Source organism: Photinus pyralis, unplaced genomic scaffold, assembly GCF_008802855.1.
Source record: "Photinus pyralis isolate 1611_PpyrPB1 unplaced genomic scaffold, Ppyr1.3 Ppyr1.4_LG1, whole genome shotgun sequence".
NCBI lineage: Eukaryota > Metazoa > Arthropoda > Insecta > Coleoptera > Lampyridae > Photinus > Photinus pyralis.
Window position 1 is genome coordinate 20,061,366 of NW_022170249.1, and position 23,701 is coordinate 20,085,066.

The window sequence follows — 23,701 nt, forward strand, 5'->3', positions numbered from 1 at the left end:
AGGCCAGAGGTGGAAAACCAATCAGTGAATTAGAAAATCGCATGCTACGAGCTACATCCCAAGCAGAACAGAAATATTGATATAATGTTGACCAAATATTTAAACTTATTGGCAAGATATTAAAACGCAATATTGCACCAATGGCAAAATGTGAACATTCTGCAATATTGTATATATATTCAAACTCAATATTAATGAAAGATTGAAAAACTATACACATACATACTGAACACCAATAATGAAGTGATATTGTGCGTTTATATATCAGCAACATCGTTTTTTTTATTACACGATATTGACTGATTATTGGAACTCGATGACCATGATATATCAAAAAAGTACACTCATATATATTGAAGAATAATATTAGAATAGTAATGCATATTTGTATAGGTGCAACATTGTTGTCCATTATTTCATAATATTGGTGGGTTATTGGAAATGGAGTTCGACGCAATATTTAAAAACTATTAATAGATATATATATATATATATTATGTATAGTAATATTGAAGCATTTACATAATTTACACCAAGTTAACATAGGTATCAAAAGTTAAACCTTATAACAAAATGAATTGCTATAAGCCATTCACAATCATTTTTGAATCTCATATACGAGATATTTGTTGGCAATAGTGTTATTTGCAATGCAATAACATTACATTTTCATATCGTAATTGATGACAAGGGCGTTAATTAATTTAAATTAATTTTAATTCTAATTCATGATGAAACTGAAATGGAATATTTAAAAATTAAACATTTGACGTGCCACATTTGACGCTCGGCTAACAAAAAAAATATCGACGTGAATAGCTTACTTATTTGTACTAAAGTAACTGTTTAAGAATGTAAAAAAATGTACCAATAAGAGAAAAAAAAATGTACCCCTATAATAAAAAAATGCTGCTCTTTTCTTGAGACTTTTGTAGATAACTTCTATTTTCTATGACTTCTCCGACTTATCTGTAATAATATTGTGTTAACTTATCATTCTTACACAGGGTGTAAAGTTACCTTCTGGTGCTCTACTTTTTCTTCCACCTTCCCAATCTGCTGCACCTGCCAGAGCAGAACTAATATTGCTTAGGATCTCTTGCTCTGTTGCATTTGGGTAATTTACCCTTACTGCCACTGCAATAATAAATAAAGTTAGTAAGAAATTTACAAGTAAGTATGTTATTTCATAATATTAAGACAACTTTTGATCATAAACGTTCATGGGACTTAAAAGAAATGTTTTGTTTGTTTAGCGAAATAGTTCCAAGACTGTCAATTTTGAAAACAAACATAAACTAACTAGTTCAACATAGTGCAGTGCAAATAAACAAAACCCACTACCTATGCGACTACCAAGATAATTGATTCAGTTAATTAGGTTACAAACAAATAATTTTTACAATTTACACTACAAAAAATAAAATAACTAGATACACTAAGTTTACACTTATTTTGGCATGGAGATAAAAATGACTTCAAATTTAATACATTACCATAAATAGCTTCTAAAATTTTTATTAATGTTGACAAATTCTTCTTTCCCTTCTTGCCTTTGGCAGAATATAGTACAGCAAGGTTTTTTTCCAGTAAACGTTTAATAATGCTGTGAACATTTTTTCTTAGAGTAAGTCCTCCCACCAATGATAATATTTTTGCCTACAAATATAATAACTATTAGGTGAACATAAATCACAATAATTTATTTACCAATTCGTTGAACAAGCCTGCATCATTTAGTTTTCCATTTAAATCTTCTAGCTCATGAACTGACTCAATGGGAACTTTGAATTTATCTAATTGTAAACTTGGAATGTTATGGGTTACATGAATATTTTTTACTTCAGCTAAAATGTTGCCGATTTTCTTATTAATTTCGGTTATGTCAAACTTTATAGCAGCAACCGCTTTTAAAATTGTATGAACTGTGGTAGAACTTTCATTAGCACCCCCATCTAGAAATAGAATAATTTAATTTGTAATAAAATTCATACATATGGAATTATAACTGTAAGTAATGAAATTATTACCTAGTGGAATTGCTTCAACCTGGAAAGAAGGCGAAGGTGACACTGATTCTACAGACTTCTCAGAACCATACCGATTATCGAGTGGTTCTTTTTCTACCACGTATACATTTTTCATCAATTGACTGGTAACATGTGCACTTCGTACTTTTTCATTACTACTTTCCGATTCGGTATCATCAACATTAGATGTGTACATTAGCATGTTGGTTTTTCTTTTTGCCATCGCTAGGTTTGTAACGGTTCCTTTGTAAGTGGCGTTACATTCCATATAATTTATGTTAGCATCTGGGTCATCGCAGTTATCAATTAATTTTTGTAGTTTTTGACGTGGTACCTTTGGCCATAGGTATGTGGTGTTTGTCTCATCAACAGCCCATGATGATGGGACATACCCCACAGCGTTCTCCTTCTCCCATATTACAATATCCCATGTTCCCATCCTTTCTGGTTGATCTTTAGTAAAAATTTGTACCCTAAAAATGTAATAACAACTGGTAAGTATACAAATATTTACTTCTGTGCAACACATGTAAATATAAATAAATATACAAAGGCAATTTAATGACACTTGTATATCTAGATGTTTGAATAGAAAACTTTGATCATTAGAAAATATCACTTTTTGAATACAACAAAAATAGCATTTTCCATAATTTACGCACTACATTATCGCAGAGCAATTTTTTGGAAATATGAATGGTCAAATTTTGAATGTTCCAACAAATAGAAACACAAGAAAATTGCTTTGTGTTGGTGCGGTAAATGGACAACGCTTTCAGAAAAAACTTAACCTGGGATCTATACGTACTTCTCCACTCACCCTTTAACAATGATGTAATAACCCAATCGCATATGCAGGAAATAATGCCTTTTCTAAATGTAATATTATACATTTTGTAGACACATCATCCACTCCTACCACAAACTCAAAAGTGGATAAGTCCTTTACTTTAAAAACGTTTAGCTTGGATGACTTAATAGGACTGTCAAAAACATCCCAGCAAGATTGAAATATGGGACCCTTCAATTGAATAGGCATATCTTTTGTTTGTAAAATTACCCTAACTTTCATTACTTTCCCATTTTTTAAGATCACATGAGAATCACAATCTTTCGCAACATTTAACTTATATTTGTCCTCAACACTTATCTGAATAATTTTATTGCATGTTCTTTTAATTATGGTAACACCTTGTTTAACGGTATTGTATTTAAATCCTTTGTTTCTCTCTTCTGCCAGTCTCATACATGCTTGAGCTAATGGTTTGTTCGGTGTACGTAACATTTTCTTAATTTTACCCAAGTAGTTCTCAAAAACAAAGCAATTAATTTTGTCTAAACTTTCATTATTATTAACACTGTCTTCAACTAAATGTAAAAGGGAATGAGTATTATAAACTGGCTCCTCTGGTGTGTAAACTTTTTCAAAATCTCCACAGCATTTTCTAATACACTTTTTAGCTATAGCACCCAAATCGTTTCTAAAATCTCCTCTACAACATATTCTCATTGCACTAAACAAAAGTAAAAAGTGTTTGTACATAGCAGGAGGTAAAAGATCGTGAAGAATGAATGGTCCGATGTATAAAAGGAATGTACGAAACTCTGTCGCTTTCCATCTGTCCAGTTCCTCAATTATCCGAGGTTTCCGATTAAACTCTACACTCATTTGGTCTCTAACAATTAGCATTCTTCGTGAAGCTTCCTTTCGCATAGATGGAGCAATTCTAAATAACATATTTCCTTTAAACCAGTGATTTAGTAGCCGACGCATGGTTCCAAGGCATGCCATATGCATATAGTCTAAAGGAATTCCCGATACAAGTCCAAAATTGTTTATTTTTAGAAGAGGAGACACACCCAAATGATGATTTTTATGCAATTGTTCTACAAAATTTGAATCTGTTCGTGGAAGAGAACAACCAACTTCATTATAGCGATAAACGATCTTTCCTTCCAACCTTTCACCTTTGACATTGCATCGTTCGCAAGAAAAATAGCCATTGTGATTTTTTATATACTTCAAAGCTGCTCTCGCAGGAGCATCACATACTAAGGCTTTCAGTTTTACATAATAGGTTTTGTTATTATGTTCAAATCCACTTGTTGAAAGATCATTTAATTCAACAATAAATTTATGAAGGTATTCTTCCATATCATTAGGTTTACTATCTCCTTTGTATAGGGCTATTACAAATGGTTTTGGGTTGAATCCTTTAAAATAAAGTAGCCCTAAAATGGGCCAAAATTGTAGAGAGCTGCTTTTATATATAGGTAGCCCATCTACATTGCAAATGAGTTCTAAAATATTTTTGTCATTTTTTTTAACGATTATATTGTCAAGACCGTTATTAAGTTCTTCGATTAAACGATTTTTTATGCCAAAGTAAAAAAATAATCCATTACTTTTGTTTGCGGAAGCCATATTTCTATATACAAGTTTTCGTGGTGTGCCCAAAAGAGTTTTGCTGCATAGCGGTAAGTTCGGATGATGAGGCTTCAAAATACGTAATAAACTATTTAATTGGTTGTGATTCACCTTTTCATTTAAAGCCCATATTTGAAGATTGTGCAAGAGATTGTCTTCTTCAATGAGAGTCGATGCATATGCACTACATTCATTGATATTTGAGTTCTCAACGTCATTGCTGTGCTCTGAATAGTACACTCCTTCAGCAGGTACAATACTTTCCAAATGGTGTTCATTAGGACTTTCGTCAGTAATACCATCGCCTAACTGCTCAAAGGTACTTAAATTGTGAATATTAGCAAGACCAGGAGGCGATGCGAAAATTTCAGTTTTAGGATGGTCAGTTGAGCAATTCGATTTAACTTTTTTGTTGGGCGTAACATAATTTTCTTTTTCTTTTATTAATAATCTTTTTAAGTGCATACTTTTCCTTGATCTTGACATGTCTAAAACAGTAATAAGTATTCCTAAATATAGTAATTGTGTACCAATTGCTTAATAAAATAAAAGCAGCTTAGTCATTAGGCTAAGGTTAAGGTGTATGGATTTTTGGAATACCGCTTAGTCCAAAAGTTAAAAGGATACCTACACAAGTTATGTACCAAACGTAATATTTTTTGTTTTAACTCTTACTAATCCATTACCATTAGTGACGTGTACCAAAATGGTTTAGTTTAGCAATAAAAATAAAAAACCTGACATTTTTTATGAAGTGTAACATGGTGTATCTTTGGAGGATAGCGGTAGTACAAAATCATCAAAAGATAAAAGTAATCTTAAAATAATTCCCAAGAAATCTTTGAATTTTTGCCTCATGTTTCTTAGGCGATGCTTTAAAATGTGATTTCAAGGGGTACTTTTCCAAAAATTCCCTGGTGGTATGTAAACCTGCCTGCCCGTCTTGCTTAGATAAATTTTAGTATAAAGTATATTGTAACGTTAAAACTTCTGCAAAAGTCATATTAATATTTAATAATATAAAATAATAAAATGTTTATAAAAGTCAATTAGTCATATTTGATACAGTGTTTTGCAAACAAAGTTATAAAAATATTGAAGGCTCTATGCTCTTACAAAAAAAACACAGAAAAATATTTAACTAACAATAACATGATAATACGTCTTAGAAAGTATTAAAAAATACGGATAAAAATAAAGCGGGACGTTTAGCTCCAAAATAAGGAACAAGCACAGCTCTCATAAAGCAATGAACACCAAGACCAAAAAGATTTTTTGATAAAATTATTTTTAAATACAACCCATTAAAAACGGTGCTAATAAATGTGTTTTTTAACACACTAGACATCCTTACAGACAGTTAAAAAGGAGTTCCAAATTAATAGTACATTATACGCGCTATAAGGTTGTGAAGAAACTCATTATTGACTGATCGTTGTTTATTACCCGAAACACAAAGAGTCAAGAATTATAATTTTAATAGGGTCGGTAATTGTGTTCACAACCGTAGATTTTTTTACTAGTAGTACACTAGCTATATAAAATTTATTTAAAATTATTATTCATAGTTAGTAATAATTCGAATCGCTTTATTTTCTTATGTAAAAAAACAAATCCACAAATAATACGTTAACTACAAATTTATTTGAAACCTCAACAGATTCAACAATCAACACTGCTTTTTATTTAAATTTGCACCACTTGTGTTGCGTTATTTTTAAATAAATAAAATGAGTTATTTAACGTTTAAATTTGTCAGATGTTATTTTCATTATATATTTGGTTTATAAAAATCGAGATAAAAATATACTTCTCAACCTACTCAAAGGGTCGATAACTACATATGTTTCAAAGCTACTAACAAAAAGAAAAGTTTTTTTGAGTTTTATATCTTATTGCTTTATGACGAAGTGTTTTTCCAGCAAAGTCAGATTTATACGCCAAATATTCGGAATTTTGATACTTTTTTTTGTTTTTTTTAATTTATAACTGCGTGTTATATCATTTTAATTATTCCAGCTTTAATAGCTTTAGCAGGAAGATTCTGGCCTTAGAAAAATTTTTGTCTATTAATGATTGCAGTCAAGAACAAAATTGTTAAAACATAAAAAATGTTTCTTTAATGCAGCATTTTTTATAAATTACATATTTTGTAGTTTTAAAGATTTCATATATTTTGTAAAAAATGATTAATTTTTGTTTATCTAATCTCTGTTTGTTAATCGGCAATCTTTAAAGTAGTAAATTCCAAAAATTTTATTTTTAAGTATTTTTAGTGTCCGACCGAAGGTGAATTGGCCGAAACCGAATCCAAAGGCCGAAAGTGAATGGAAGAAAAACTGAGCTTATTAATAATTGCAGAGAACTAGTTTTTCCGACCAACTTAGAAATTGGGTGTGGAGAAAATTTTGTTCTAAATGTTTTTATTGAGATACCAAACACAATGCATCGATAATAATCAATCCTCAGTACTCAAGTTTCGGCTTCGGCCTTCGGCCACTTTTTGGGGCGAAGCCGAATTTCCGCCGAAGCCGAACATTCGGTCAGACACTAATATTTATCTAATTTATTGCGACCTGGTTTGATTTTAGAACACGGGCCTGTGGCCGCATTGTTACGCCACTGCATTCTCAAGTAGTTTTTCACTCGAGTTAACCCATCACATCACTAATAGCGGAAAATCCGATTTGCAGGACTTTGTCGTTTTACTGTCGAAGATATTGACCCCTATTGCCCTATGCAATTATGCATATGGCCGTTTGCACCAACAAATTTAAGATGAGCTTAGCTTAAGCGTAGCTTAAAATCCATGACAACGATTATTGAGACAATGGTTGCCATGGATTTTAAGCCACGCTTAAGCTAAGCACAGCTTAAATTTGTCGGTGCAAACCGCAACAAGTATCACTTTTAAATAGGTTCTCTTTATGGGCTTATACTGACCTTATGCGAATTAAATAAGCATATCGACCGTCTTATATCGAACCAGTGATTACTTAGCTTTAAAACAGAGTAATAAGCGTTTAATAAAATCCATTAATTATGTTATAATTAAAAATTAAAAAAATGTCCACCATATTTACACTTTGCGGTTGGTAGTAACGAATAATCATAACCTTATTCATTGTGTTTACATTTTCCCATTTGCTAGATTTTCGTTCTTGCCTTTAAAGTTAGAAAACTACTTACTATTATTAAAACAAATCCAAAAAAAAAACACACTTTAAATGCAAGTAAACGAAAAATCTAGTAATGGGAAAATGTAAACACAATGAATAAGGTTATGATTATACGGTACTACCAACCGTAAAGTGTAAATATTGTAGACATTTTTTTAATTTTCAGTTCTAACACAATTAATGGATTTTATTTAACGCTTATTGCTCTGTTCTGTTGTAAAGCTAAGTAATGAGTATTTCGTTTCGATATCAGAGGGTCGATATGCTTATTTATTTCGCATAAGGTCAGTATAATATGCCCATAAAGAGGACTTATTTAAAAGTGATACTTAATGCATAGGGCGATAGGGGTCAATAACTTCGACTCTAAAAACAGCCGTCCTGCAATTCGAATTTCGCGATCGACGTAACCACTAATAGCATCACTATTGCGACATGTCTAATTATTTATTCCGTTATGCACACGATTTACGCTATTTGCGTAAAATGCATTTAACCTATGACGCCATTTTATGGAAACGCAAAAAGCAGTTTATTGCACCATGTAATGCAAGTACTGCGTTATTAACATTATGCTTATGGCTTATCCGTAATTGCTGTTACTAGATAAATACAAATTGTAATAAAAAAACAACTTACCTGAAATTGAAGAATCAAAATACTTAGTATGTAAATTTGAAATTGCAGCACACTCTACTATAATAATTATGCACAAATTAAACGTGAAGCTGTCAGCTGATCTTTTCAAACAACGAAAGGAGAGCCAAGGCCAAGCGACGCGAATGCGAAACGAAACTTCTCCTTCTTCGCCACACACGTGCTGCGTGCACGACGGGTCCTTGTCGGGTCGATTCGCCGATCTATAGTTTACCCGTCTAACGATGTTTGTTCAATGTTGCCTATATATTAGCAAATTAAGTTTGGCATAATGTAGGCAAACATTGAGAATGCAGTACTGCTCCAATATTTTTAATTACAATATTGGCAATGTTCCCAAATTTCTGTATTAGGAAAATATTGTTAATAAACCTAATTAATACCAATACTAATACGATCTAAATTCAATATTGTTTATATATTAACGAATATTGATTTGGCAAACGTTGATAATGAATACTGTTCCAATATTTCTAATTACAATAATGGCATCATCGCCAAATTTCCACATTAGAAAAAGATTGGTAATAAATCTAAATAACTTGATATAGATTCAATATTGTCTATATATTAGCGAATAATGATTTGGCTAATGTAGGAAAACCTTGAGAATACAATATTGTTCTAATGTTTCTAGTGACAATATTGTCATCATGGCGAATTTTGTACGTCAGGAGAATATTTATAATAAGTCAGTGTTTTTATACTGATAGTACAATATTACATTAATATTTAATTTTCTATATAGTATTCTCATTATTATGTAAATATTATTACAATATCCGACTCGAGGACTTAGTTAGATGGTTGGTTAATATTATTGCACTAAGATTGGGTCAATATTGGTTTATATTAAACAATATATAAACATTGGGCCATTATTGCGCCAAGTTGTGGCCAAGATTGTGTTCTGCCTGGGGAGATGTACATTCTCATGCAAATTTTAACTCTACTAAATAAAATAAGTGGGATAAATTATTAAACTTAAAAACTAAATACATTAAACAATATTGTCCACAATAAGTTGATAAAGGATGCTGCAGCACTCGCGAATTAAAGGTGAATTTCCGGGCGTGTTTTTTCAAAAATTTTAAATGTAATGTGTAGGTGGTATCCGAATGAATCGAAATATTCTCCATTTCCATCTTCATCTATGTAAATTCCGTTCCAGTAACACCAACCAAATGCAGCAAATGGCCGACGTACACTTGCTCGTATAAGTTCATCTGATGCGAATGCACGCAACCTTCTTCTGAATCAATTCAACGCTCGTTGAAGTTCTAGGGTATTCATTGTTGGTCTTTTTGCCCAACGTGAATATTGCGTTTTTCTTGAGCGCACATAACTGTGTTCTCCGCATGATTGAGGCACCTTACACCGTATATGACTTTTCTTTAACTTCTTTACGAAAACCCACGTCTTCTTTAATTACAAACTTGTCCGAAATTCATGTATTGCTTCTCCAGTTTTACATATTCTATTTGAAGTTACGTTTCTTCTTCAACCTCTATCTAATGTGATTCCATTTCAAGCCATGATAACAGTCTTCTAAGAATTTATTTCTTTTTTCATCGTGAGGTTACAGTTAATTGGCGGGCGGCTTCATAAGTAAAGTTGTGCAACTGGGCTTCCGACGAAACGATAGATATTTCTTCGGAATGAATTCCTTTCTTCCGCGGAATTTAAAATCAACGTTATCCATCACAGAAACATTTTCTAATAACTGAATCCGTAATGAATCTGAAGCATCTGAAAAAGTTATTGCATGTTTCCCGTGATTATGTAACTGAATGCACCCAAAAATCTTTTCCCTTTAAAGCACTGCGATGACATTTCGATGTTTATCAATTTCAATAACGTTGTCAAATTCTGCGTACACGAGACAATTCACCATCTCAGTCAGCGCGTCTTGGAAACCAACTTCGATACGAAGAGAACCGTTCTTTACCAAGTTCCAATGAGTTGTGGCGTTTGCGGATAAATCCGGCGTTAAATCGAAAAGTCATTAGGCAAGTATCCGTGCGGATAGTCTAAACGTGATACGTTATTTCCTTCGTTCAAAAAATGTATGTCCAGTTCCAGAAAATAAAGTGTGGTAGGCCCTTACGTATAATCCTTCTTGAGTGAAATCCTGGTTGTAACGGTTTTGATGGAATTTGCTGCCCATCAATGTACAGAGACATATAATTAATCTTGTAATGAGATGAAAGTTGAAGGGATTGGATAGCGTTGAGATATTTTAAATTGCACAAAAACCAATTATCGACTTGGTAGGTGACAAATCATTTGCGTTGCACACCTGCCAGCACCTTCACATCCGATCACAGTGGTTTACCTGCTTTTGTGTGCGCAAGAAGACTACAGGCGTAAACTTTATCCACAATTTCAATTTGAACCAGCAGCAGCCATTAAACTAAAGGTGTCTCTTGTTGAACAAACTTATTTCATTTCTTAACATTATGAGAAACTTTTTGATTAAACAGTCAGCGTGCACATGACCAACCACACCACCATTTACCGAGCTTTTGGTATTTTGACGAATATATTACCTTGTTATCAGCTGTTTTGTATCCATTTGCTTTGAGCCGGTTATGCCATAATTACACCCCAGATGAGTTGTTTTAGCTTCAAGTTCAATTTAACAGAGTTTTCGCTATGCACGATCGCATAGTATTTATGGTGGTGACACTAATTTCTGATTCAAGCGCTGTCCACTTGAAATAAATTATGGTTTAATTGTTAACAGGAGCTCCACATCGTAGCACCCAAAGCGTGTATCTTGTTTTGAATTTCGCCAAACGTGAGCATTGTGTGACTTAGATCGAGGTAATCATTTCATTTCCGGGGACTACGAATCATCTGTGCGTCATCTGATAATTTCCTAAAGGTTTGTAAAACACCCATTGAAGCCTTCGATACTGGTTGTGTTGCAGGAAGTGAAACAGATCCAACTGCCGAGGACTGGTCAATGACTGTGCAACGAGGTGCCAACTTTGAGAAAATTCACTAATGGAATTTGACAACTTTGCGTTATAGCTTTTTCGGAGTGTTAACTCTTCCCGTAGCAATTTTGAATGGATTAATCGATCATGTGTGGTCGGTATACCAGATCCATACATTAATGTATCAATTTTGTCATCGGTTTTATTTAAGGTTTCTTCCTGCGACTGAATCGTTCGACCACGCTGCTTTCGGAATTTCTCCTCAATTAGTCACCTAGTGGTTTGCACCAGTTTTAAAGTTCTTTTCCCACAGCTCGCATAGTTGCAGGAACAAAGGTAATATGGAACGAAACACTCCTCCAGCCAGCTTCCTATTCCATACCTTTTGGTACGGCGAACCTCTGGCATCGTACCTGCGCCGAGCCCGCTTATTTACGTACTATTGCCCTATGGGTAGTCCATTCTTAAAATTTTAAAAGAACTAATGTTCCAAACTCGAATGGCATTACTGCGCCTTATCCTTCCTTATAAGTCAATTCATTTACTGAACCGGCAAAATTAGTGGGTTTGTTATTAATCGTGCAGGATCAAAACTAGGACCTTTTTTCATACCGTTCATCGAATCAAAATCGGGTTTTAGTATTGAACGTTTTTATACATAACGTTCCGAGATTATAGAAAAATATTCTAAAACTTTATTTAAATAAAATCTGTATTGGCGATCTTGTAGTAATTAAATTGTCAGTTTATAATCGAACGCAAACGACAAGGATATTTATTTCGGCTCGTACGAACGCGATTTAATATGTACACAATTGTACATAATTTACTCGACGTTTTTTCCTCTCTTGCCCAAAATTCGCATAATTTTTAAATACTAGTCTACAATCAAGACTTGTCGTGAATAATTTTAAACACCTCTTGACTAAAGTTACTCTCATATCCCTTTTCAAAATGATATTTGGTTCTGGTGATTCTCACGTGTTGAGGTCGAGTTTCTTTACCAAAACTCGAACAAATGCCAAGGAAAAAAATGAATAATTTCAAGTAAAGTTTTCATTCATAAGTAAATACACGGCAAGGATTACCAATACAAATTCCCTCGTCAAAATTCAGGCAATGAAAATCTGTCATGTTTCCTAAACTAACCAAAGAGCAGCAAATTACAGCGATAATTACGCTTACCGCTATCAATTTTGACATTCCAATTTCACATAAAATAAGAAACATTATTAGAATGCAAAATTAACAAATTGAGGTGTAACGTTTGAGTAAAATTTTTATTCGGCGACGTGATCTTACTACTGGTAATTTATAGTCGGTTTGAAGGTATTATCGCGTTTTGTGATTAATGTTTGGTCAGTGTTTATTTTTCTGCTTGGATATTTTTGTTTTTTTTTCTTTTACGTCCTTTTGACAAGTTATTCAACAAGCTTACTTCAAAAGTACGTTGAAAATATGCAAAAATACATTCGTCAATTACTTCCTAAATGTAATTAATTATGTTTTACGTACCCAAAGTCTATTAAAGGGCGGAACTTTTTTTAATGGAAGTTTCAAGCTTATGATACGGTGGAAATTTTAAAAGGGTGTTGATAACGACCGAATGCTTTCGCTTCGAAAGATATTACCATATTTCTTTCCCGTTCCTTATTCCACTTGAAGATTGTGGGTTGATCAGAAGTTAATTAAGATAATTATTTCGAAAATTCGAACGTTAATTAAAAAAATCGAAGCCTATATCGTTAAAAGTTACACGTGCGTTAGAATATCATTAAATCTGGCCATCATTACAGCTTTGTTCCCTCCTTCACTTTCTGAAAACTGTTGTTGATCTGCCTAAAAGACTATTAACCTGAAACGTTGCGAGTGATAGTTTAATTTCTTCTGTTGTGTAAACAAGGCTCAATTAAAACTTAATCGTCTCTGGTTACTGCGGTTCATTTGCCAATTACGTCTTGTGTAGACAAGCTTTCCTAATTAATTACTGCCTTGACATTACGTAACGTGTATGATGTGAAAATTATATCGAATATCCCAGACTTAGAATTTAGTATTCCGCCCGGGTCGTATCCCTCATTTTTTTCGTTTTCTCTTCCTTTTTGCGGCATTATCCGTATTTTACAGTTCATTACACATATTTCGTATTCCATTTCCAGTCGAATTTGCTTATTTCATTTTATCTTTCATATTAAAAACATGAATTTCTGATGCGCGTGAATTTTATATATATAGCCGGAGAGAAATTCTCTTCTGGCTGCAAACAACATTAATAATTGTCACGGTATGAATTACGGAGCAAATTTCTTAGTACGGACTTTTCTTTGCTTCCATGATTAATGTTGAAATGAATTTATGCATAAATGGATTTGCAAAAATATGTAGATATCATTGTTTTATTGTAGGTATGTACATTAGAGTTTTCATTTTAGAACAAAATAGGTACACGTGTCTACACGTTACGAAGACGTATCCATTGTTAGCGCAATTCCACAAAAATTTAAAAAATGCGCTATTGTGGCCACTTTGCCCATCCGCCCGACCGATCGCTACTAGTTTTTTATGTTAAGAGCTATTGTTCTACTTTTTTCGGTATGTGGTTCGTTATGGTGTCGAGGCTTGCACCAAAGGAAAGAAGTTCAACATGTTGACCTAGTCGTCCAACTGTTGCTCTACCACTCAACCTACACAGCTAACACAAAATAATGGGTCAACACAAAATAAGTACCCCGTTGCCGGCAATGTGTGTGCAGGGAAAGCACTTCAATTTGCTAACCTGCATCTATATGCCGCGCCGGCCGTTATGTCGCCGCTATTCATATGCAAGCATCTTTTAAATGCTGAGAAAGTGCTGCTAATGTGCTACTTTTATATGCTATATAGGTGCAGTGGCAATGCACTTAAGGTGTCGCAAATATTGCCTCCTATGGATGAAATTTGTAATTAATTGCACACAGGGCCAGTACCAATGAAATACACTTAATATGTACCTACCTACTATTTTTTTTATTGAAATTTAAAATTTTTTAATACTTGCTAAATGTCAAAATATCTTAGGCTTTACAAGATAAAATATAAACTACTACGATTCTAATACACATACATCTGAAAATAGGTTTCAAAATAAAATGAACTGTTACTAATTTTTTTTTCTATTTTCCCTCCCGCCTTCACGATCAGATGCATTGCGTAAATATACTTTGATGATATCTCCCACTTCACGTTGGGTAGCATTTTTGGATATTTGAGGTATTTCTAGGCGTTTGAAGTAATGTTCGAGCATCCATTGGTAGATCAGTTAATGGATTTACCTTAACCCATTTCAATAACTCGCTCGCAATGTGAGAAATTTTATAACGTTTAGCCCATCTCTGTAAAAATATTATACATTTGTTGCTTTCTATTAATTTAATGTTATCAGATTCCTGAGAAGAATTTTCATCGTTTGTGATTTTAGATTCTGAAGACAATATTGAAGGATAGGTGGCTAAATTTTGGTCAACAAATGGAATTGCTGTTCACGGTCGAGCAGTTTTTCTGTGTGATCGTCTAACAGTGAAGCTAAAGCGCAATTTGTACCAACGTTTTTAGTAGCGACTACATTATCCTTTGTTTCCATCAAATCGTTGGTCTTCTCTTTCGCCTCCAAACTCCCTTCTACGTTAATCAAATTAACAACTTCTAACAAATTCCTTTTTACATTTCTCTGTCTTTGACGGATACTTTTTCGTTTGTAAATATTGAACAACATAGTTGAAACAAAGTTTGGTTGCACTTGATTAAACAATTGTAGAAAAACACCTAAAAGATTTCACAAAAGAGCTCTAGAATAAAATCCTACCAAACAATTACAACAGTAAATTCGCGCTTATTTTTTGCACAGTATGCTGACAACAAATTAGGTTAGGATTACTATTTATGTCAATTGTTATATTTTTCAATTGTTGCTACAACCAAATCTTACCTATAGTTTCCACACACGGACATATTTGCACGATATACTTAACTTAAGGTACAAATAAGTATATTTACTTCACAAAAGCACAAAAAGTAAAAACCATAAGCGTAAATTGTTTATAGACTGTGACGTAAGTACCGTATATAAGTGTACCAACCACCAAGTACCAACATACTTTCAATTTTTAGTGTGTAGGGATACCAACCGCGACATAATTAACTCTTACTCCTCCAACTTCAGCGTTGGAAAAGTGGCAGCAATGCACACTACAACCTGTAGTAATACAACTGCTAAATGCAAGCGCTGTGTTACCATTCTACCAGCACTTCCGATATATGCTGCTTTAATGATTTCCCAGGTGTATTGGCCGATTGTCCCATGTACAATACATTTAAGATTATGTCGCGTATACAGTGCATTAACAGTATTAAATAAGTACTGTTATTAAGCGCTGTATAAAACTAAGTCGGCCGAAAGTTCCCCGGCAACCGCTGGTTAGCTGGGTAAGTGTATCATTCGCACGCTTTACACATACATGTAAGAAAAATTTTTTTTTACAAATGTAACATGTTTGCTCACTTAACAACCTACACTTCATTTTTTTTTAAAAGACTGTATAGAAGGACAATTTTTTAATATATTAAAATATCTGTTGTAACGGGTAATACACTGACAAATGCCCGTTCGAAAAAGTAACTATTGTGGGAGGGACATCTAGAGGCGTTTTCGGAAATTCAACCGGGTTAGGTAGGTTCTTAGCGAGTTGTAACCCAAGCGTTCGATTATTCACACCGGTTATTTTGTCTGCGTTCGAAAACTAGATCAGGTTGGCAACTCGGTTGTTTAGTAATAACTCTGGTCAGTGAGTAGGGTACGTCTGTATTGTAGGTTATGTTTTGATTGAAGTGTTTACCTTTTTGTTTGACAAAATCGTCAATAGAAGACTTTTAGTTTTATTATTTGCTACAATCAAAAATGAATAGGGTGCTCGCACGATGTGAAATCTGCGACTTTTTATCATATGAAAATATTGTTAATGAACATATTCGAACAACTCATGCCCCTGATTTGGAATCCCGTGAAAGTACAGAGGTTGAAAATTGGCAGCAAGAGGATATAACCCTCAACAATGAAGATTATTATGAGGATCATGATTATGGCGTATCTCAGGAGCAGGAAACACCAATAGTGACTCAACGTAGCCAAGCAAGTGCATCCGAGCCTCAAAATCATCATTGGCAAGATAATGAAATAAAGCTATTGATATCACTGTATGAGGAACATAAAACAAGATTTGAAGACAAGTCTACAACAAACAGGAAAGTTTGGCAACAAATTGCCGAACTGATGAATGCAAATGGTTACATGGTCACATGGGAGCAGTGCGAAAATAAATTCAAAAATTTAAAAAAACAGTACAAAAAGGTGATTGACCACAATGCTGCCACAGGTAGAAATAGATTACAATTTAAATATTTTGACATTATGGATAATTTACTGCATCAAAATCCTGAGATAAATCCACCAGCAGAATGCAGCAGCCTGAATGTGGTAGGTTTTAATGTTTTATACTTTTCATTTAAATTTGTTCCTCGAGTTTAGCATTTCCATCAATATTTTGAATCTTTCATGTACTTTTGTTATAGGAACCAGAATGTCCAAATAGTCCCATCAATGATAGTGGGAGGAGCACCCCATCATGCAGTACACAGCTTCGACCAAATAATAAACGTAAGAACAAGGAAAATGAGCCAGTTTGGTTTAAAAAATTTCGCGAAGATATGGATAAACGCCACCAAGAGAAAATGAAAATGCAAGAACGCTTGATTAATGTAATCGAAAAGCATTTAAATACATAATTAAAGCAACATGTACATTGTAAAATAAATACTAATCTTACAAAATTTTGTTAATTTATAATTTCTGCGATATCATCACGTTTAATGCGTCCTTTAGTGTCTAAGTTTCTATCATTAATACCTACAGCAACATTAGCATCTGCATCTTCTTGATACGGCTCTACATCTAAATCATTTGCATCAACACAAATATTATGTAAAACACAACAACTTATAATAACGCTGGGAATTACTTTGGTGTCATATATATTTACGTATCTCAAAATGCGGAATCTACCTTTTAACAGCCCATATGCTTGCTCAATAGCTACTCTTGTAGCAGAGTGCTTGTAATTATAATTTTTCTGTTTTCGACTCAAATGTCCATTGTCTTTGTAAGGCGTAAGTAGGTGACTTGCATTTGAATACGCTGAATCACCTAACAAGTGATAATCTGAGGGCACGAGATCATGAATATTGTGGTTCAATTTTTTTCCTAAGGGAGACATTTTTAATACCCTGGCATCATGGACACTTCCAGGGGGACCTAATGAGTTCATAAATGATAGTATCCTTTTTAATTAATAACTTTACCGGCATAACAATCGATAAATTTATATCTAGCATTACAAACTCCTTGTAAGACAATTGAATAATATTTGTTTCTGTTGATGTAAGAGTTTGCCATATTGTGTGGGGCCACTATTGGTATGTGCGTTCCATCAATCGTACCTATAACATTTGGAAATCCTTGTCTTTTACGAAATGCAGTGGAGAAGCACTGTCTCTGTGATTCATTTTTAGGCCACTGAATTACATCTGACGCAATTGAAACTAAAGTATCTACAACTTTTCTAAAGTAACACCATGCTGTTGAAATGGTCAGATCAAATCTATCGGCGACGGTTCTGTAAGACTGGAAATGTTAACCATTTTCAGAGTAATTATACAATTCATTTTACCTGTACGACTCTTGATTTGCGAGAATCCATAGACCTACTAATAACTGTGTTTTCGCATCATTTCCAGGTCTCCCAGTGTGGTGTACGGAACTAGCCATTGACAACTTATCACCAATTTTAATTAGCACTTCCTCAAAGCTCATTTTCGTCAATCGGAAATGTTTACGGAAATCTACAATACCTATGACTTTTAACTGGTACCTACGCAATTTAATATTTTTAATTACCATCTAAACTGTAGCTTTCTACAATGGCAACATAATTCTTAATGCATACACGTTTACTTTCCCCATGTTCTCTCGTAGTTAAAAGTTGTTGACTAACAATCACATTGTCATCATCGTCGTCGGAATCTACTACAGATGTCCAAAACGCAAGGAGTGCTGCTGTAGCGCGTTTTCTACTTGTGCCAAGAATAGTAGAATGGATTATACTATCCTTGTTAGACATGTTTATGTAGGTTATGTCACGGTTAGGAATATTAGGTTATGTAAAAACGTTCGGAAAACATATAACTCGAGTTGCGAACCTGTGTAGGTTACCTACCAACTGGGTTATTTACTCGGGCATAATTTCCGAAAACGCCTTAGATATCCCCTATAATGTAGATTTAAACGTCAGTTCTAATAAAAAATTACATGTTGCCTAATTTAGCCATTCTATAATTTATTAATATTTTAAAAACTGTCATTTTAGCACATTCCATGTGTGCGCAGGCGTTCGAGAGAGCAGTGCGAACGATCAAATTTCAAATTAAGATATTGATTTGTCAGGTTACTCCATTTAGTCGAAGCAAGTTGAGCCAATTCGATCCAAATACCAACAAATAAATCCTACTAAAATATACCTACTCTAAATAAATACTTAAAATGTAATTAATTTTTCTAGAAGTGTTAAAGTTACCATTTTTGTAGAAAATTACTCTCTTTCAATCCAATACACATCACATTCGTTTAATTGGCTTCCACATGAGGAAACTTTTAAGTTGACTCTGACCTCATCACCTTGATAAGCACGTTTAAACGTTGAGTAAATTGTCTGGACTTTGATCGGCAACAAACTTGTACTTTACACTAACCTTTGGACTTTGAATGGCGAGAAATGGACTTTGAGACCGTTCGGTAACCTTTAGACTTTACACGAATCCTTGGACTTTGACCGGAAACCAACTTTTAGACATTGAACAGCTGCGAATGGACTTTGAATGACTTAGAACAGGTGTGTAATGGACTTTCGCCGGTCAGCAACCTTTGGACTTTGTCCGATCGGCAACCTTTGGACTTTGAACAGCGGGTGGACTTTGTTCGATAGCTTGACCTACTTTTACAACGAACTTTGACCGGTCAGCAACTTTTGGGTTTTGAATAGCGGAGAATGGACTTTGAACAGTGTGGACTTCCATCGATAGCTTCACCTACCTTGATCTGACCTTGAAATGTGCGCATGCACGCACAACCAAGACCTGCCAGTCTTCTTCCAGATCATGGCGAGTGTACACGCGAAGTGATATGTCTCTTGTGCAATGACGTTTTTGTGTAAGAGGCTGTCTGGACGGATTATCGCATAGATCACTGTGGAGCAAATTAAGATAAGTAAAATGGCGAGTAAAATTCCCGGGCCAATTGACAAAATAACCCCCCAGGGGGCCAACCTCCGAAATACCGCGGGGTCACACCCCTGGCCAACTGCCGAAATACTCCAGGACCAACTACCGAAATACCCCAATTGCCCAAATTTGACCTTGCACCCCAGGCCAATTGCCAAAATTTGACCTTGCACTCTAGACCAATTGCCAAAATTTGCCCTTGCACCCCGCGCCAATTATCAAATATCTTTTATCTTGTAGCTTTAGTAGCTGTATACATAAATAACACTCCCAGACTGATTTTTGGGTTATATAGTATGAATAGCCCCCCCCCCCCTTTAGCATCCTAAAATTTTTGTGGCATATTCAATAAGCAATTTTAAACATTCACTGTCAATTTCCAAACTATTTGAACGGTTTTTTACAACTGGACTGTGGAAAACCGACCAGAAATTACGCGGGACGGGTTTCAACATCGACGAGGAGTAGATTGGGTCACTCTTATTAGCGGGATAGTTTTTCTCCCATGTTAATGGTCATTGGGCATTCCGGCAAATCAATAACGGCAGACTCAAAAACATGATGCGTATCCTTTGCCGTACATCATTGGGAGTTTACATTACACGTGATTATGACAGAGAGAAGAGATCAATATAACACTTTATTGGAATATAACAGCCGCTGTACAATTGTGAAAATTTCGAGGTACATCTACTGTTTCGACTTCAAAAAGATATAGAAATAGAAACTTTATAATAACTTACACAGAAGTTACGCGTCTTTGTAGTTAATTTATATTTGTATTACGCTTCGATAACACAATACGTACTTACTCATCTAATATAAGCAGCAATATGCAAAATAGCTCTTGTACCACCGTGTTTTACTCTTCATTAAGAAGTATATTTGGTATCTAGGGGGAAATTGGAGATATTTGACTAAACATTTGGTACTAATTCTTAAATTCTATTCTTAAATTGAGGAACGTCTCAATTTCTTTGTTATAAGCAGTACAAAAAGAACTATTTTGTACATTTTCGTGCACAATCAAAACGCTTGTTTACTACTGAACGTGTGACGCCTAACGATTTTTATGGTTCCTGCTTAATGCTACAAAATTTAATGCCCTTAACCTTACGTTTATTTTCCCCCGATGTTGATCACATCATTTGTTGGTAACATACAGAGACATACATATATTTCCGTTTGAAGTAATCCCAAAATCCTAGCACTAAATCCCGCACTCGATTTAGCGGAAAGACAATAGTGGTTATTTTGCTTTAACTTTAGCGTAGTTTCCGCAAGCATAAATAAAAGTAAACTTGCATTTTGCTCAGAATGTTCCCTCGCTGTCGTATAAGAAATTTATTTTTCAGCAACTTGCTTTTATGTGTGTATGCATGTGTGTTTCGGTAGGTTTCATTTTATGCAGATTTGCATTGTCCCCGTTTATAAAGACGATTGTGCTGAAACTTGAATTGAATGTTGCTCATTCCGAACTCCGAAACTTGATCGGATTAACTATTACGCTGCTCTCGGACTAGGTTTAATTCTATTGCCATTGTACGCTTAGAATGAACTTTAGAACTTCAACCGAAAAAAAAACAGCTACCTACATTGGAAATTCTTGCGACGTTACAAATTAGACTTTCCAACTAATTTAAATGCAAAGCCATTTTTTTTGCAGGAAAATCGTAGGTGCTGTAAATTTCGAGGTACATAAACATGGAAATCGTTGCAGCAGATTTAAAGTGGATTTCAACATGAATCACGAATCTGAAAACACTTGAACCGCCTTTTACGGTTGTGAGATTCTCACGACGATTTCTTATTTTCCCCCTCTTACGAGCGTCTCCTGCCTTACAAATCCCTCTTTGTCCACTGTTTTAGCTAAAAGCTAAGAGGGTGACACCCTCTGGCTGCTCCTGTTGGTCACAAGGAGCATTCGTTCGCACGCGGGTGCCGGATTTTCTATCTGCGTCAACTTCTTCAATTTTCATTTCACTAATATCTTTTAAGGATTGATGAGGATCACCGCGGAAAATCAAACTTTGATTGATTGCGCTATTGCAAGAAAGTTCGTCGATTCTTTCAACTCGGAAAAACTCAATACAAAAGCTATTAAACTGCACCAACAGCCTGGAACGTGTTATATTGCTGTGATGACACTCATAATTTTAGTTTGCGTAATTTTTGTGTGATTATGAGAAAAACTGGTTACGCTACGGCGTTTTTTTTTGTATAAAATTTTATTTATTAATAGTTAATGGGTTTGGATAAGACAATACTTAATGACAGTTCACAATTCACAAAATTCAGGGAATGTGTACTGTCACCAACGTATTTGCTTTGTTGCTAATTCGAGTCCCACTTATGGGTGTCAAAATGTAACAGCATTTGGAATGATAAATTCGACTGGGGGTCTTTAATTTCTTGTGTGGAGTTGCTCCGGCTTGAATATAATTGTTTTATTCATTTTTTATCTTTATTTTTAAGTGGGCGGGGTTTCATTCAAAGCGGTGCTATCAACCCAACCCAATACATTTACAAAAATTCATGCCCTAACCCGAATTCGAACCAGGGACCCTTTGTACCGCAGTCGAGATTACACGCAACTGCGTCACACAGGCCGGCTTCCTTAATAATTTCTTTTATTGTTGGTCTCTTCGGCACTACACCGACGACTACGGACCGGTGGCTAAACGTCCACCAAGTCCCTTTTTACAAGCCAGATTCTTCCAATTTCCTTAACAGTCATAGCAAAACAACTCTTGTTGCGGTTTATCAGCTTCAATAATTCACGCGACGGTGGCTATAATTTCGGATTGGACTTATGATATTGTAAACTGGAATCAACTGCTCTTCCGGCCACTGTCATTTGCTACGCGCACTACATTTAGTATCTTACGATCCACATTTATTGCTTGTCCTTGCCCGAACCACCTTCAAATAAGGACTTGCCTTGCGCGTGATTGTCTCGGTCTTTAGACACTTGGCTGCGATACGGCTCTTACTCTTACACTTGAAACATTGCAATGTTTCCTGCGGTTCACTACAGTGTTTGTTGACAAGTCCATATTTTCGGCAATTGAAACAAAGTGGTCGGTCACTACCGTCCCGCGGCGGCAATCCGCTTATTACAGCGGATGGCGTCTTGGTTTCTGTTTCTATGTTGGTCGTTGATGGTCCTTCGTCCTTTTCCGTTAACGCTCGAAGGTTATTCATGGGAGTTCTTGTCACCCGCTCGTTGAACTGCTCGCTCCTAGTGCGATCCTGAACCTTATATCATCTGGAAACTGATATCTACGATTACGTGTGTCATTATGAGGAATTTGTTCGTGTTAGTTTATTTACATTTTGTTGTATAGAAATTTAATTATTTGTTCTTCGTAAAGTGGTTTTCTTGAAGTTCACGTCACCTTTATGCTTTTATACATTCGCTTTGTACGGACGATTTGTTGTCGATCAAAATTTTGCTTTTCCTAGTTTTAAAGTCATTCGAATTATTGATTCTTATTAAGTGTTAATTGTACGAAAGGGATGGTACACATTGCTACCGCTATATTTATATGCCGCGCTATTCACTATCCCTCTTGTTTGTCTGTTTGTGTGGTTATCTGTTACAGATTTAGCAGAAAAGCGCTCCTCCGAGCTCAAAAAGGTCGTTACGACCTGAGTTATAAAGATAACTTTTATCTTCGACGACTCCTTGATATAACGTGTGATTACATATTGGTTTCCGATACAATCAAATTGTAATTACTACATTTGTTTGAACTGAGTGCAGCGTAAGTGAAAATTGACCTTAATAGGTTAATAGGTTAAACTCGAAAAATGGCACTTTTATATTTAGAACTTTCAAATGACATATTAACAAATGTGAACGAGGGTATATTTGTGTCATATTTGTAAGCAGAAAAATAGAAAATGGGTCAAACTATCGAATATTCTCCTTTTTTCGCAATCGCGGTGTGTAAAATGATCATTCCAAACACACCATTAAACTGTAAGGGGACAATTGTCGCGCATGCCGTTGAAAGAGTCAATTGCCCGGAAATGAGGTCAAAATTATGGATTCGCACCTAACTGAAATATTTATGAAAAATTCTTTGCGGTACGTAC

General features: G+C 34.7%; 4 protein-coding genes across 10 annotated transcripts in view; 2 read left to right on the forward strand and 2 right to left on the reverse strand.

The window, feature by feature from the left end:
* Nucleotides 1-904: 904 nt before the first annotated feature.
* Nucleotides 905-8,431, reverse strand: LOC116160685. Of its 5 annotated transcripts, none has more exons than XM_031473970.1 (6): nt 8,277-8,431; nt 2,031-2,503; nt 1,711-1,955; nt 1,497-1,659; nt 1,021-1,137; nt 905-969 (listed from the first exon to the last, which is right to left on the reverse strand). In XM_031473970.1, the coding sequence occupies exons 2-6, from the start codon at nt 2,467-2,469 to the stop codon at nt 950-952; spliced, it is 984 nt and encodes a 327-aa protein (XP_031329830.1). In that variant the 5' UTR covers nt 2,470-2,503; nt 8,277-8,431; the 3' UTR covers nt 905-949. The 5 variants fall into 5 exon arrangements, 4 of the variants coding, with proteins under 4 accessions (XP_031329830.1, XP_031329819.1, XP_031329825.1 ...); XM_031473959.1 differs by lacking the exon at nt 8,277-8,431 and adding an exon at nt 2,851-5,560; XM_031473965.1 differs by lacking the exon at nt 8,277-8,431 and adding an exon at nt 4,570-5,559.
* A 7,738-nt stretch (nt 8,432-16,169) lies between these two features.
* LOC116181652 (trihelix transcription factor GTL1-like) lies at nt 16,170-17,089 on the forward strand. The gene is made up of 2 exons (XM_031502080.1): nt 16,170-16,745; nt 16,841-17,089. The coding sequence occupies exons 1-2, from the start codon at nt 16,170-16,172 to the stop codon at nt 17,051-17,053; spliced, it is 789 nt and encodes a 262-aa protein (XP_031357940.1). The 3' UTR covers nt 17,054-17,089.
* Nucleotides 17,058-18,640, reverse strand: LOC116167700 (putative nuclease HARBI1). Of its 3 annotated transcripts, none has more exons than XM_031483191.1 (4): nt 18,222-18,640; nt 17,995-18,166; nt 17,627-17,940; nt 17,058-17,579 (listed from the first exon to the last, which is right to left on the reverse strand). In XM_031483191.1, the coding sequence occupies exons 1-4, from the start codon at nt 18,442-18,444 to the stop codon at nt 17,104-17,106; spliced, it is 1,185 nt and encodes a 394-aa protein (XP_031339051.1). In that variant the 5' UTR covers nt 18,445-18,640; the 3' UTR covers nt 17,058-17,103. The 3 variants fall into 3 exon arrangements, with proteins under 3 accessions (XP_031339051.1, XP_031339057.1, XP_031339043.1); XM_031483197.1 differs by having other exon boundaries at nt 17,995-18,181; XM_031483183.1 differs by having other exon boundaries at nt 17,995-18,175; nt 18,222-18,639.
* A 455-nt stretch (nt 18,641-19,095) lies between these two features.
* The window catches only part of LOC116181729, a 38,883-nt gene continuing 34,277 nt past the window's right edge, over nt 19,096-23,701 (forward strand). Inside the window, exons 1-2 of the mRNA XM_031502185.1 lie at nt 19,096-19,115; nt 19,182-19,296. Coding sequence (XP_031358045.1) covers nt 19,096-19,115; nt 19,182-19,296 — 135 coding nt within the window. The remainder of the gene's footprint in view (nt 19,116-19,181; nt 19,297-23,701) is intronic.

Coding starts and splice junctions, on each gene's coding strand:
- LOC116181652 (XM_031502080.1), top strand. CDS start 16,170: ATGAATAGGGTGCTCGCACGATGTGAAATCTGCGACTTTTTATCATAT. Junction 16,746..16,840: donor AATGCAGCAGCCTGAATGTG/GTAGGTTTTAAT, acceptor CTTTTGTTATAG/GAACCAGAATGTCCAAATAG.
- LOC116160685 (XM_031473955.1), bottom strand. CDS start 2,559: ATGTGTTGCACAGAAGTAAATATTTGTATACTTACCAGTTGTTATTAC. Junction 1,138..1,496: donor AATTTTAGAAGCTATTTATG/GTAATGTATTAA, acceptor TTATTATTGCAG/TGGCAGTAAGGGTAAATTAC. Junction 970..1,020: donor AAAAAGTAGAGCACCAGAAG/GTAACTTTACAC, acceptor ATATTATTACAG/ATAAGTCGGAGAAGTCATAG.
- LOC116167700 (XM_031483197.1), bottom strand. CDS start 18,444: ATGTCTAACAAGGATAGTATAATCCATTCTACTATTCTTGGCACAAGT. Junction 18,182..18,221: donor AGAAAGCTACAGTTTAGATG/GTAATTAAAAAT, acceptor ACCAGTTAAAAG/TCATAGGTATTGTAGATTTC. Junction 17,580..17,626: donor ATTTATCGATTGTTATGCCG/GTAAAGTTATTA, acceptor TGAACTCATTAG/GTCCCCCTGGAAGTGTCCAT.